This window comes from Sorghum bicolor, chromosome 10 (genome assembly GCF_000003195.3).
Source record: "Sorghum bicolor cultivar BTx623 chromosome 10, Sorghum_bicolor_NCBIv3, whole genome shotgun sequence".
Classification (NCBI taxonomy): Eukaryota; Viridiplantae; Streptophyta; class Magnoliopsida; order Poales; family Poaceae; genus Sorghum; species Sorghum bicolor.
In genome coordinates, this window is record NC_012879.2 from 57,157,759 (window position 1) to 57,172,469 (window position 14,711).

At 41.8% G+C, this 14,711-nt stretch overlaps 3 protein-coding genes across 3 annotated transcripts; 2 read left to right on the forward strand and 1 right to left on the reverse strand.

Moving 5' to 3' along the window:
• On the forward strand, window positions 128-4,245 carry LOC8061610 (geranylgeranyl transferase type-2 subunit alpha 1). The gene is made up of 8 exons (XM_002437399.2): window positions 128-543; window positions 965-1,124; window positions 1,255-1,421; window positions 1,489-1,593; window positions 2,091-2,864; window positions 2,941-3,130; window positions 3,204-3,381; window positions 3,630-4,245. The coding sequence occupies exons 1-8, from the start codon at window positions 428-430 to the stop codon at window positions 4,019-4,021; spliced, it is 2,082 nt and encodes a 693-aa protein (XP_002437444.1). The 5' UTR covers window positions 128-427; the 3' UTR covers window positions 4,022-4,245.
• Window positions 5,025-6,076, reverse strand: LOC8061611. The gene is made up of 2 exons (XM_002438805.2): window positions 5,937-6,076; window positions 5,025-5,687 (listed from the first exon to the last, which is right to left on the reverse strand). Exon 2 carries the CDS (start codon window positions 5,664-5,666, stop codon window positions 5,286-5,288), a length of 381 nt encoding a protein of 126 aa, XP_002438850.1. The 5' UTR covers window positions 5,667-5,687; window positions 5,937-6,076; the 3' UTR covers window positions 5,025-5,285.
• Window positions 8,207-14,489, forward strand: LOC8083208 (zinc finger CCCH domain-containing protein 45). The gene is made up of 7 exons (XM_002437400.2): window positions 8,207-8,620; window positions 9,097-9,480; window positions 10,558-10,720; window positions 10,851-10,961; window positions 12,147-12,215; window positions 12,773-12,859; window positions 13,473-14,489. Exons 1-7 carry the CDS (start codon window positions 8,268-8,270, stop codon window positions 14,241-14,243), a joined length of 1,938 nt encoding a protein of 645 aa, XP_002437445.1. The 5' UTR covers window positions 8,207-8,267; the 3' UTR covers window positions 14,244-14,489.

Sequence of the window (14,711 nt, forward strand, 5' to 3'; positions counted from 1 at the left end):
AAATTGAGATGCGTTGATCTGAGCTATGTGCATCAGAATATCAGATAGAAACATCCCGCCTTCGTCTGCCGCTGCTGCGGTGCTGCACCTGCACGCCAGCGGTCACTGGTCAGTCACACCCGTCGCCCGTGCCAGCGGCTCCCGTCGAGGTAAGAAGAGGAGCGTGTGTAGTAGTAGTTTGTTGCGCGATGGCTCCAACGAAAAACCACTGCAGCTAGCGCCGGGGCGACGGCAGCGGCGGCCGCCGAGGAGGGCGGTGGTGCGGGCAAATCTGAACCCAGCTAACCAATAGTACAACGAGTACTAGCCCACTACTACTAGTAGGTCCCGGGAGGAAAAGAAGGGGCCTACTTGGAAGAGTAAACAGCCGCTCTCCCCGAGATCCAAACCCCCGCACCCGCGACGCCGGCGACGGAGGGAGGAGGCGATGCACGGGCGGCCGCGGCGCCCGGCCAAGCCTGAGGACGAGGAGGCGGCGTCAGCGAAAGCCGCCAAGCTCCGGGACCTCCAGGCCCAGGTCCTGCACAACCACCATGCCCGCACGTAAGCCGCCCCCCGCCCGTACTACACCCTCCTCCCTCTCTTCTTGCTCCATCTAGCACCGGTCGATTTTGGCAACCTCTATACTCCATATGATAGAGCTTCGGTTAGCTCGATTTTTCCTGCGGAGGAAAGATGCAAATTTTATTGCTCTGTTCACGCTGTGTTGCCTGCTTCTTTCTTGATGAAGCTATGAAGGCCCTTGCCTCATTGTTCAATGGAGGTCCTCATTTCCTGGCCTGCTGCATATGCAAATTATCTGTCGTTTAATCAGTCATAAGAAAAAAAACACTGATGTCACATCCCAGTTGCAATTTCACCTCTCTTTTCCTTGTCGACAAAGTAAAAGATCCCAAATTCAGTCTTCTAGAGTAGTGCTTAGTAACATACTGGACTTATTTTGAACAATGGCTGGGGGCTGTAGGTACACCAAGGAGGCGATTGGGCTGAGCTTCAAGCTGCTTGAGATAAATCCAGAGGCCTACACCGCATGGAACTACCGGAAGCTTGCGTTTCAGCACAATGTCAAGGAGCTTTCTGACCCAGAGGCCATCAAGTCTGCTGTTGATGATGAGCTGAGAGTGGTTAGTTCTCTAACCCATCAACACTCTTGTATCAATTAGAAGTAGAGCTCTTGTGTTTTTGTTCTTTCGTCGTTTCAGGCGTCCATTGCAGCTGCCTACTTAGATGATGCTCAAATTTGGAATTTTGAAGGTTGAGGTTGCTTTAAGGCAGAACCCAAAGTCTTATGGGGCTTGGTATCACCGGAAGTGGTTGCTAAGCCAAAAGCTAGCGCCTGTGGATTTCAAACGTGAGTTTGGCCTCTTGGATAAATTGTTGAAGATGGACGCCAGGAATTTCCATGGATGGAATTACCGTAGGTAGGTTTGTGTTGTTGGAGATTACAGTCAAGATAGTCTGCTTGGATTGATTTCCCCCCTTTTACAGGTTCCTTGCAAGATTCATGGGCGTGCCAGATGAGGAGGAGCTAAAGTATACGATGGATAAAATCAGTGACAATTTCAGTAATTACTCAGCATGGCATAATCGTAGGTATACAATTGTTATTTATGGTCATTCTTTTGGAATGATTTGTATACAATTATTATTTATGGATGTTCTTTCTAAATGCTTACTCTGACTTTTTCATATATCCATGTGGTGATGCTAGAAAACATATGTAATTAATAACAGCCATTTTAGTGAAAAATGGAGTCTGATCCACCTTAAGATTTGGCATTAGTGAAATATAAGCACTAATTACTGGCAAACTGAGCTGCCACTTTATTGCAATTATCGCAATGCGATTGTATTTCATGTTAAACAGAAGACGAAAACAATGTGTTTAGTCTTTTGTAATTTGTACTGTAAGTTGATATGCAGTAAATATGCTTACTTCCTGTAATTGGCAAAGGATCTTTTGATTGCATTGTATTACCCTTGGTCCTATTTGTCTCATTATGTAGTATTATGTTTACTTGTTGGTTTGGTACCAATATTTAAATCATATATATTTGCTGTAATTTCATTCTCATTCACCGTTTTGGCAGTATACTTCTGTCCAACCTACTAATCCAGCAGAGCAAAGGTTTTGAGTCAAAGCAGAAGATTTTTTCCGAGGAGTTTGAACTTGTTACTCAAGCTCTTTTTACAGATCCAAGTGACCAAAGTGGATGGTTCTATCACCTCTGGCTTTTAGCTCAAACGTCTAGTCCAGATAACCCCCAGCTGATTGCTTCATGGCCTTCTAATGCTGCAAAAGGCAGTGCCCCTTTGATCAAGGAAAAGGTTGAGCAGCACACACTATCATCCATCTGGTCAAGGACTGTACCCATTGTTCTTTATTTTAATGATCCTGTCAAAGGATTAAATCAATCAAGTGTTAACTTAAAGTCTGATTTGGAATTCAGTGATGATATTCAATGGAGGCCCCTCACAATGGCAGACTCTGGGTATTCTAACTGTTGGGCCACATATCTCCAAATTACAAATGAATGTAGCGGTTTACAGGAATATTCTGTTGAAGTGAGCATACCCTGCTCAGATGACATTGTGTCTAGAAGTGGCTCTAACTACAATTGTCCTGTGCATTTTACATTTAACATTCAACTGATCAGCAACGACGCAGCCCAGGGTTTAGATATGTTTCATAAGCCAGTTGCCTGGAATTGCTCAGAGTCATTCCAGTCTCATGGAAACCGTGATCCTATCCCTTTTGATCTGCTAAACATTACTAGTGCCTTGGTTGAACAGGACTCAAATTGGCATTTTGAAAGACTATCTGAGGAAATAGATCTTTTCAGAGAGTTACCTGATGACAATAGGTTAGGCTCTAAATTCATTCTGAATCTGCTTTTTCACAATTATAACCCCATTCCCATAACATACTCTGTTTTCCAGCAAGTTTGGGAAGTTGACATTAGCCCGGCTATTGCTTGCTTGTGCTGCTGTAAAATCCCGTGGAAGATCTCTAATTGAAAGGAAGGGATACTGTGAAGAGGCACTGGGGCTCTTCACTGACTTGATTCACCTGGATCCATCTCATAAGCAGTACTATGAGGATGAACGGAGCTTAGTCCTGATGGATAAGGTAGCGTAAAGAATGTTTGAGAGACTTTGCTAAGGGATAATGTGCTGCTGTCTAACTTAACTTATTCTTGCAGTTAACATGTGACATGGAGACTTTCATGAAGCACTGTTCAGTTCAGCTTCAACCAAATTCAGCTCCCCTGAATCATGTGCAACTTTGCAGATTGTCTTTAACACGCATTGGATTTGTTGAGCGCTTGTTGTGGGTTCAAATGCTGGATCTAAGCCATAATAGTCTTAGATCAGTCGAAGGTTAGCATTTGAATCATCTCTCTTATGCCCACTTCAAGAAAAAAAAATATGACATTTTAACAAGGCCTTCAAATTAGTTTCTCAAATGCTGTTGGCCTGCGGTAACTTCTCAAATGCAGTTGCAGAATTGATAACTATATTAAACTAATTTCTATTTGTGAGATAATTGGCTTAGTCATTGGCAAATGCTCGAAGGATAAGATTTGAGAAATGCTGGCTTTGGGATGCTAACTTTTTGTTTTTTTAAGGTTTGGAGGCTTTGCAGCACCTTGTGTTCTTGAATATCAGCAACAATCAGATCAGTAGTTTCACAGCACTTGAACCCCTTACGAAGATAATCTCATTGAAAGTTCTGGATTTATCCTTCAACAAGATTGGAGCTCACTCAATTGACACAACACGGTATATCTGCTCATCTCCATTCTCGCACAAAATCGAAGCAAGTGAAGCTTTTGAAGAGTATCAGAAGGTAAATATCAACGTGGAGGAATACTGGGACACCATACTGTTCTTCAGATCTCTGAAGTTGGCACAGCTTGATATCAAAGGAAATGAAGTTGCCAGCAAGGAGAACTTCAGAAGTCTTGTCGTGACGCTCATTCCTTGTCTAAAATGGTTTGATGGTGAAGGTGTGAATTAATTGACAGCTGTCACTAAAGAGTTGTGCAAATTTGGGTAGTGCCAAGGCTCACGCTGTAAACTAGATTTTGCTAGAAGTCATTGATTTGCTTCATATGTACTGCTATATTTGCTTAAGCGAATCTGAGACCTGAACATGATGTTACAGAGTTCTGAATTTTCAGAATTGAACTGTCATAGATCATACAAAAAAATGATTGTTATCTAAGTACAAGTTTGTTACTTTCAGAATTTTTTAAGTTTAAAATAGAACAGAGGTATACTGCTAGCATTTACATTTTTTGTTGTGGTGAAAGTTGCTCTCTAGCCGAGGTTACCTGCCAATGATGTTGTAATTAAACTTCGGGAGTTTGAATGCAGTTGATGTACTACAGATTTTCTCCCCTTTTCTTTTTACAAGGCCTGAAGCTAAATTCCCTATCAGAGGCTCTTGCTTCTAGTGTTGTAGCCCCAGACTTCACTAGTTGACCAATTTGTAATCTCTTTTGATATGCACTCTTCTGAACTCCTGTTTCTGTTGCTGTAGCTCTGAAATTAACTCTACATCATAGTATTGAAAATAGAAATGCTCATGCATGAAGCACTTCACATCTGCATGTAATAATCATTCAATACCTAGAAAAACCTTCCATGCCGAGCATCTCCAACCGTTTTGCATAGTTCGTTTGACAAATGAGGAAGTTTGCCAAGTCCCAAATAAATATAGCAAAGGTGAAAAGAGGAAATCTCCAATGGTTTAGCATTAATCACTTGGCAAAAAAGAAAATCTAGCGCTAGGAGAAGAGAGTAGTCGCGCTACCACGCGCGGGGGCGACGGATTTTACGCGAGGGATGCGATGCCGAGCGTGGAGGGGCTTGGCATATATGCGAGTCATTCCCCTCTATTTATCAAGTTAACAAAATTGCAAAGTCTAATTGCCAAACCGTTGGATAGGTGTTTTTAGACTTTTTTTGCAAATATATAAATGCAAAGCCTATTTGCCAAACGGTTGGAGATGCTCTAATAGTTTCAAATAAACAATTCTTTAAAAATAGGAACACAATTCTTTAAAAACAGGAACACCAATTTTGTTCTTCAAAGATGTTAGCTAGTACAACAAAAAAAATACATGCAGGGCCCTTATCAGATAACAGAATTGGCTGCAATCTATGCTCAGTTGCTCAGTAACTGCCAAGCATCTTCAGAAGCACAATTCAATCCAAACTCAGGAGCGACATCTTTTCTATGCTCAGTAGCTTATGCATAGCATCTTCAGAAGCACAATTCATTCCAAACCGAGGAGCGACATCTTCTCTTCAACGGAGCAATCAACCTGGCAAGACGACCGGCAGGCGGCCGGGATGAGGATGAGCCCCAGGCAGCGCTGCTCCGTGGGAGGCGAGCAATGACGGGCGGCGCTGCGGTACTCCACGGCGTCCTGGAGGATGATGTTGCCCTGCTTGTCGATGCAGTGGAACAGGCCGTGGAAGTAGCGGCCGTCGTTGACGCCGATGAGCATCCGCCGGAACAGCAGCTTCCGGAGCTTCGCGACGGCCGGTGAGCTGCTGCTGCCGGCAGCGTCCAGGGGCGCAGCGGAGCTGTTGCAGTACGCGTCTCCGGAAACCTGGATGGATTGCGATGGCCCTGGTAGTCCTCCTCCTTCCATTGTGCCAAGAACGATCCCCCTCTGGTAGATGAACATGGCATGCAAAACAGGTTAAAGAAAATTGGATATGATTTTGGTTCGCAGAATAACTGGAAAAAAAGTTTTTTGACAACTTAGATTAGAATCTCGATGGGCAGGGGTGGGCAATTTTTGCAGAAAATCTCGAAGGTGGTAGATGTTGTAACTGGGTCAGATCCGAATACAAGCTTACTCTAGGCTTTGGGGTGCTCGGTTTCGAACAGTAGGACGGGAGGATAGGATCGGGCATACCTGATGGGTGCTCGTCGCCGGCGAAGACCTGGCGGAGGGCGGCGGCGCTCGCCCGGTCGGCGCACGAGGAAAGAAGCGAGAGAGAGAGAGAGAGAGAGAGAGAGAGAGAAGGGCCCACTAGAGTCTGGATTGGACTTGGATTATCCAAAGTCTCTCTGCATTCCTCGGACTCTATTTTAACTGGGCCTGCAGTCCAGACTTGAGTAGATAGTTGGTTGGGCCAAAACCCAAGACCCAATTTGGACATGTAAGTTGTATCTTTTCTTTTCTTTTTTTCAACTAGGCGTTTAGTTCTCCATAAAATACAAAATGTCAATTACTTTAAAATGATGGAATACAAAATGCCAAAAAAATTAGGGTTATATTTAGTTTCCTCCAAAATGCAAAATTTATTACCCTCATGACAGTCTCTTGAGGCTCTTTTGGGCTTTTTTTTGTGTGTCTTGAGGCCAAAATCCAGAATAGAGAATAACTATCTTTTTGCTAAAAAACTAACATGATGTTTAGTTCTATTATGCAAAATGATGAACTAAAACCCTTTTTTAAAAAAAATAGAAGGAAAACTAAACACCGCGTAAGTGGGCAAGGGAGTCATCTCGTGCTTCGTATTGTTGCCATGGACCATCATTGGAGGAGGCCGAAGAGCCTAAGCTCGTAGGAGTAGCAATGGAGGAAGACGGTTGGGGGAAAACTATCTAGAGCTAGCATAATCACCCTGACCATTGGGTTTATGTCGCTTGGTTGAAAAAAAGTATGAAAACATCTAGTCCCTCTATCTCTTCTAGATTTCATAGCTAAATGGTCATTTATTTTGGAACCAAACAAGTACTAACTCAAAGGCTCATGTGTTTAGCATGACAAAGTGTACATGAATGCAGAACCATTTGTTTTCTTCTCTCAAGTGGTTACATCAACATAATTAAAGACCCAATAGCCCCACAATTTACGGCACGACATGACCTGTTGGACGTATATAAATACGTCTAGATACATAATAAAACAATATATCAAGAAAAGTCAAGATTTGCCGATCTAACTCGGTTCTTCGGAGGTGCTCATAGGGATAGGGCGTGCATGCATTTATAGGGGTGAGTGTGCGCTTGTATTTTGTGAGCGTCTGCGTCTCTATTTGCCGGGTCTCGCAAAAAAACACATTATGATCTAGAATGGAAAAAATAACAACTAAATTATTACTAGTGGATCTAAACATCCTACTAATTATTAGCTACAGGGGTGCTAACTATTAGTTCCATTAGCTTTGTTTAACGTCAGCGACAAAACTACAACATGTCACCGGGGTTTGACGACCCAAACAAACTTTAGAAATGTAGAAAAATACTGTACATAATGCTAATAGTTCCTAATGATTCTGTCTATTTTAATATAAAACCGTGATGGCCTATGCTAATACTCCTATTCTAAATTCAAATTATAATTTGTTTTGATTTTTTTCGGTTCATTCATTTTGCTATGTATGTAGACATATTATTTTATGTAGTAAAATAGATGTACCAAAAAACACAAAGCGACTTATAATTTGAAATGAAGGAAGTATGTGCTAATTGTTTATAGTTTGTATCTACCTTGGTCTTGCTATCTAACCATCTATTAAAAAAGGAGGACCATAAGCTGTAAGGCCAATTTTAATGGAAATTTTATGAGCATTAAATACGCTGATATGATATTGAGAGATGATGATAGTTTCATAGAAGTAGAGATAGTTTCGTAGGAACCAAACTCTTCTGTTTTTCGAAACATAAGTGCATTGAAAACTAGATATAAATTCCTCACTTAAACTAGATTAGAAGACATCGGATTCAAATGTAACTTTATTCTAGCACGAGCCAACTTTAAAATTTGAGTTGATTTTTTTTCTAAATATCTTAAAATTGCTAGTCGTTGATCTAATTCAGAATCCGCCATGGTGGATTATGAGTCGGTCACTTGAGATTAACTAATGGTAATCCCATCTTATTAGGTATATCTCTGAAGTAAGCAAAGGCCTTGTTTAGTTTCTTGGCGAAATTTTTTCGCGACACTGTAGCACTTTCGTTTGTTTGTGGTAATTATTGTTCAATCATGGACTAACTAGGTTCAAAAGATTCGTCTCATAAATTTCGACCAAACTGTACAATTAGTTTTTAGTTTCGTTTATATTTAATACTCTATGCATGTGTCTAAAGATTCGATGTGACGAAAAATCTTGAAAAGTTTTTGGATTTTGGGCGAAAGTGGCCAAAGCTGATTTTCGAGAGAGAGAGAACTGTTCAGCTTCCCCCTCTCTCTTTTACTCGAATCGAAGAAAAAAATCCCAAACCCTAACATCTCCCCATGGACGACGGCGACGGCGGACTGAGCTTCGACTTCGAGGGCGGCCTCGACTCCGTCCCGGCGGCCGGTGGCGGGGGCCCCGTGCCGTCCTCCACCGACCCTGGCGCGGGCGGAGGCGGAGGCGGCGATGGGCCGGGTATGCACGGGCGCGGCCGAGGTCGCGGGAGCTACCGCCAGACGGTGTGCCGGCACTGGCTTCGGGGCCTCTGCATGAAGGGCGAGGCGTGCGGGTTCCTGCACCAGTTCGACAAGGCCCGCATGCCCGTATGCCGCTTCTTCCGCGACTTCGGCGAGTGCCGCGAGCCCGACTGCGCGTACAAGCACTCGTACGACGACGTCAAGGAGTGCAACATGTGAGATCTCTCATCCCACCCGACTTGTTCGGGTTCCACGTGTTGATTTTAACGTCTGGGTGGGAAAGAGGTGGCTTTTAGAAGATTGGTGGTGGCTGCGATAACGAAATTTGTTAACTCGTTGGTAATTTTTCTAAGTAAGATGCCCAATTCGTGATGATTGATTTGGGGTTTGGGTTTGAGATTATAGCAATCATGATCCCTGGGCCAGACTTAGTCTTTGGTCGGTACATGTGGTTTGATTCAGTTTTATATATATAATTGAGCGACTTCGATAATCTCACTGAAAGAAGCTACAACTGACATGGTATTCTGGGAAATTCAATGTATTTGGCAATTTTTTGCTACAAAAATGGCCATACAAACGACCTGTAAAGCTGTGACTTAGGATTAGATTTGTATTATCATTGTTCAAAGTTAAGAATGATTGCTTGCCATCTTTCGTCACATCTGAAAATCTGTTCCATATTTTGCAGGTACAAGATGGGTTTTTGTCCCAATGGTCCTAATTGCCGGTACAAGCATATCAAGCTACCTGGGCCACCACCTTCTGTTGAGGAAGTTCTTCAGAAGATTTTGCAGATGCGTTCTTTCAACAGATACGGTCAGAATAGAAATAATAATTATAATCAGCAGGGGGAGAGACCTCAGCATCCACAGGGTTCTGGGATGCCTAACCAAAATTCGGCAGAAAATGCTACTGCTGCGGCTCCACCAGCTGGTGGACAACAAGCACAAACGATGAATCAACAGCCACCACAGCAGCAGCAGAAGCCAAATACAAATGACCAGGCCCAAGGTGTTTCAAATGGTCAACAGGCCACTAGAATCGCCACACCGCTTCCACAAGGACCATCTAGGTGTGTGTGGAGTTTCTAGTCATGCTTGTAAAGCTTTTAGAACTGTGAAAACTGCATACATAGTTTAGTTTTGGTTGCAAAGCGTATCTCATAGAACTATTATATTATATTATTATATGTTTTGACAGTTGTTGATAAATTGTACTTAATTTCAAGCTTATGTCAACTGATTGAAAGAAAAAGTTTGTAGTCATTTTCGCTGCTCTTTTTACAAAGCTAGGTTATATGTTAGCTGATTATTCTCTGAGGTTGGTTCCACAATATTTAGCTCTTCAATAGAAGAAGCTTTTGTAACGATAGTTACCGCTAAGCTACTACTTTGTTTGTATAGAAGGATTTCGTGGTGGAAAGTTCAAGTAGCACATGAGATGGTGAACATCGCATGAATGCTTAATTTTGGAGACCTGTAGTCTGATCCAGGCCATATCATACACAGGGTATTGACTATTGAGCACGCCTCTGCTGCTCGTGGAGACAATACACAGGATTATAAACATATGCAGTTTACCCTATACTCACCTTGACCTGAATTTGTACTTGTTTAGTATTTTCAAATTTAGTTGACATTATATCGGTAAACTACAGTTTTTAGTTATAGGAAGTTGACCCTGTATGTTAGGTTTCCATACATCTTTAGTTCACTATTTATATATATATATATATCTGGTTCATGCACTGTGATACTTGGGAAATCAACATTTTTTCCGCTTCTTTTTGGGTTTCTTGAGGAATCTCTTGAAAAAGAAGGGTTAGAATATCCCTTTTGTTACAGACATAGTAATCAGATATCTGACTTGCTTGTTGAAATATATATGGAGCTTAGCAAGTTGATTACTTAGTTTTATGAATAATAGTGCTATGGGTTCACCTTCTGTCAGGCTTACTTTTATCATTTTTTTTTACTTTTTGTACCTATCACTGTGGTTGAGTGAATTCAGTAATTTAACCCATATTTTAGTAATACATCACCTATGCATCTTCTGTCAGAAGTTCCATTGAATTGTTTAATGGTATCAGCTGTGCTATACTATAATGGTTCTCTAATCCAGTCTTGGGTTGGTAAATGTAAAACATTAGGTACTTCATTGTTAAAAGTTGCAATCGGGAGAATCTGGAAATATCAGTTCAGCAAGGAATTTGGGCCACGCAGAGGAGTAACGAGGCTAAACTCAATGAAGCTTTTGAATCCACCGAGAATGTTATTTTGATATTCTCAATTAATAGAACTCGCAATTTCCAGGTATACTGAAGGTTCTTATTTACTACTGAATACTGTTGTATTTGCCTGTCTTTGATCTAATCTTTGAAAATGCTATTTTGAATTTGTTCAATTAAATTTATTTACTAGACTAAATGTTATGCTTTTCAAGGGTTGTGCAAAGATGACTTCTAGGATCGGTGGCTACATTGGTGGTGGAAACTGGAAATCTGCTCATGGAACAGCGCATTATGGTCGGAATTTCTCTATGCAGTGGCTTAAGGTGCAGTTTTCTTGCTGATTATGTACTCCTGTTTGTTTATCACCACTTTAATTGTAGCTTAGTCCTTTCCAGATGATGGGATCATTAACTTTTGAGCTGATAACTGATAATCATAGCTTATGTGTTATGGGTGTGTTTTAGATGGCCCTGAGCCCAAACAGAGTGACCTTGTCGGCAGGCAGTAGCCTCACCAAGGGCAGGATAAGGAGAAGATAGATTGGCATGGATATTGATTTCTCTTTTTTGTTCGATTCCTCATGACCACATTACTCTAAATGCCCATGTGGCATTATGGCAAACATATGGAAATATCTAATGCAACTAATGACTGATAAACTAACCCATCAGATGGAAATTCCTAATGCAACAAATGACTAACAATGTAACCCATCACATAAGTTTATGCTGTTGCCGCCTGGCTTGGGCGTGGAAGCTGTGCAGCTTGGCTAATGTGTTGCGCCTAGCCCTGGCCCATGACAGTATGGTTATAAATTCACATTATACATTATAGTGCATGAATTGTATGTTGTACTTTTGGTTCAGTTAGTAGCAGCGCAAATCTTCCTTTCTGTCCACCTATTCATCTGTGCAACCCTGACCCTGTTCCAAGGGACTCTGGACTTAAATTCTGCTGGGAAAACCATCTAAAATAGCCAAGCTCAGGTTTACAAACATGCAAACATTGGTAGAAACTGAGACTTATATGTTGATGAAATTGTGGTTAAGATGTGCTTTAGGCCCAGGCAATTTATTTAGAAGCTGAAACTATCGTATCAATGCCTTGAAGTGTCATTCCATTGGGTGCCCTTCTCCATATCAAAATTTGGATCTGCTACTCATTCATTGTACAGATGAACTAGTTGTTGGTTAGCTTTAGTTCTTGCAAGCGTGTAGGCCAACAACCTTGTGTTGATGTTCTGTTTGCGTTTTTTATAAACTGGACATGATACAACTGAATATGGCTTATCACCTTTATATTGATAAATTCTGTTTTTTTAACTGGACCATAAAATTGATGTTGAGTTTACAAGCATGGTTATATCATTCACCAAATTACTAATTGAAGTTGTGGCTGAATAAGACTTCTCATTGAATACTTCTTGCCCTCTGTTTTTGCATGAAAGCCTTAACGGTATCTATAATATCATCATTATGTCTATACTTACAACAGTTTTTGCACTGCAGCTTTGTGAGTTGTCATTTCAGAAAACCCATCATCTCCGCAATCCATACAATGATAACCTCCCTGTTAAGGTACGTGGATCACCTTGTCTTAGGTGTTTGCTGGCGTTGGCTCCTTGAAATGTGACGCCTTATGTTTTTTATGTCATAAAATGGCAAAGTGTGGAAACTGTTGGTTTAGCTTATACATATAGCACTATTTCACGGCCTGTCTGATATATGTCCATCTTGATTGTTCTTTATCAAAATGTTGAATGAACCATTGTCAAACCTGCCTGGAAATACTGAGCTGATTTTGCTTTAACTATAAACCCTACATATGGTGTTCTTCCTTATTGTCAGATTTATATTTCACCAGAGATTATAATATTGTGTTACATTTGGCTGATTGATTAAACTTCAAACTTTTGTACAGTTTATATAGTGATTGAAACACGAGCTGGAAAATTAATTTTACCGGAAGGATATTCTAAATTGATGTAGGCCAGAAAGAAAAGTAATAGAAATTCTAATAGTATGCACACACTGATGATTGACTAGATTGTTGAAATTGTATGTTTTTTTCATACATCTACATTCTCAAAAAGTTTCCAGGATTTAATTGTTCAGTTCACTTCTGATTAATGCAGATCAGCAGAGATTGCCAGGAACTAGAACCTTTCATTGGTGAGCAGTTGGCTTCTCTGCTTTATCTGGAGCCAGACAGCGAACTTACGGTAGGTTATGCATGTATTGCCATTTATCTTGTTTTTAACATTCCCATTCTCTTTTTGTTTTCTTACTAGGAGGCATATCAACCTAGTCCATTGCAACCGCAACTGAGACTATAGGATTTAGTCTAGTCACATTGTGAACACCATTTGCTGCGTTTCTTAACTCTAAACTAGTTTTGTAATTGTCATGGTTGTGGGTGACCATAATTTATGTGCATATAAGATTCACATAGCAGGGCTATGCTAGAAAGAGGTGGAAGATATTACTAAAATTTACAATATTTATTTGCACTAAAGGTTTATTCTAATGGAGATAATTACTACTTCTTTTAGATTGACTAAAATTTAATAATGGCACATTATATTCTCTTCAATGAATAAGGACTAACAATGCATATACACTCTTCTACAAGCAGTAGCACACAGCTCCACATGTTGGTCGGTGCTAGTGCTATTTTGCTTAAAAGAGAAATAGCATGGCCCATTTTTGTTGGAAGGCCTGGTCCACTTATGTTTACTTGATATGTATTATTTTAGTTACCATATGTTGCCTTCTTTTTTTCACTTGTTTGAAGTGTCCATTTCCTATGTCTGATATTTTTTAATATGGGTTCAGGCTATGCTAATTGCAGCAGAGGCCAAGCGAGAGGAGGAAAAAGCAAAGGGTGTCAGTGCTGACGAGGCAGCTGATAATCAAGATATTGTGCTGTTTGACGACAATGAAGAGGATGAGGAAGAGGAAAGCGAGGAGGAAGAAGAAGCCAATGGCCAAGAGTCTCAAGGGAGGGGAAGAGGAAGGGGGATGATGTGGCCTCCTCAAATGCCGATGATGCGTGGGCCAATGATGGCAGGGCGTGGCTTCCCTCCCAACATGATGGGTGATGGCTTTGGTTTCGGCGGCGGTTTCGGCATGCCTGATCCTTTTGGCATGCCACGTGGCTTCCCACCATTTGTTGGCCCAAGGTTCCCCGGGGACTTTGCTAGAGGCCCGATGCCTGGGATGGGCTTCCCTGGTAGGCCTCCGCAGCCTTTCCCTCTAGGTCTTGACATGATGATGGGCCCTGGCCGTGGTCCACTGATGGGAGGCATGGGAATGGGCGGGCCTGGACGGCCTAATCGCCCCATGGGTATGGCGCCCTTCATGCCCCCGCCACCTCCAAATAACCGTGCTGCGAAGCGGGAGCAGAGAAGGCCAGGGGGTGACCGTGGCGACAGGTTCGAAACAGTGTCATCAGACCAGGGCAACAGGGGCCATGATAACACTGGAAACTCTGGGGCAGATGGAGCCAGAGCCCAGTCTGGAGACAGGTATGGTAGAAGCGCCCTTCGGGATGATGACAGTGAGAGTGAAGAGGAGGCGGCTCCCAGGCGATCAAGAAAACGATAGAGCGATACTGAGTGGCTGAGATTCATGCTGTTACTAGATATAATTGAGGTACTGGTGAAACAAAGTTGAGATAGACAAATTGATTCTCTCTTATTTTGTAAACTGAGATTAGAACTAAGATAGTGAAGAATGTGGATTATGTGTAACTGCATGCTGTGGGAAGTGACATTGGTAGTTGAATTTTGCTCATGCGGGAAAGGTGTAAGCACATTGTGGCAAGGCTGAGGTTATTCTAGTGGTGCATCACAGTATGGCTCATGAGTTAGAAAACTGGTAGAATAGCGTTGGCATGAACTATCTGTTCAGTTGTGCCAGTTGTTGCGTCGTGCTTATCATCACAACAATGTACACAAGACAACATGATGAGGATGGTTTATGGTCTTACATTATGGGGAAACATACATATCATCAAAATACGCTCGCCCTGCAGTACATACTACATTTCTTTTTACTCATTATTCTCGCATA

Excerpts from the sequence above, each read along its gene's own strand:
- LOC8061610 (XM_002437399.2), top strand. The coding sequence starts at position 428 with ATGCACGGGCGGCCGCGGCGCCCGGCCAAGCCTGAGGACGAGGAGGCG. Across the intron at positions 544-964 it reads CACAACCACCATGCCCGCAC|GTACACCAAGGAGGCGATTG; the intron begins GTAAGCCGCCCC and ends TGGGGGCTGTAG. Across the intron at positions 2,865-2,940 it reads GAGTTACCTGATGACAATAG|CAAGTTTGGGAAGTTGACAT; the intron begins GTTAGGCTCTAA and ends TCTGTTTTCCAG.
- LOC8061611 (XM_002438805.2), bottom strand. The coding sequence starts at position 5,666 with ATGGAAGGAGGAGGACTACCAGGGCCATCGCAATCCATCCAGGTTTCC.
- LOC8083208 (XM_002437400.2), top strand. The coding sequence starts at position 8,268 with ATGGACGACGGCGACGGCGGACTGAGCTTCGACTTCGAGGGCGGCCTC. Across the intron at positions 10,721-10,850 it reads ATAGAACTCGCAATTTCCAG|GGTTGTGCAAAGATGACTTC; the intron begins GTATACTGAAGG and ends ATGCTTTTCAAG. Across the intron at positions 12,216-12,772 it reads ATGATAACCTCCCTGTTAAG|ATCAGCAGAGATTGCCAGGA; the intron begins GTACGTGGATCA and ends TGATTAATGCAG.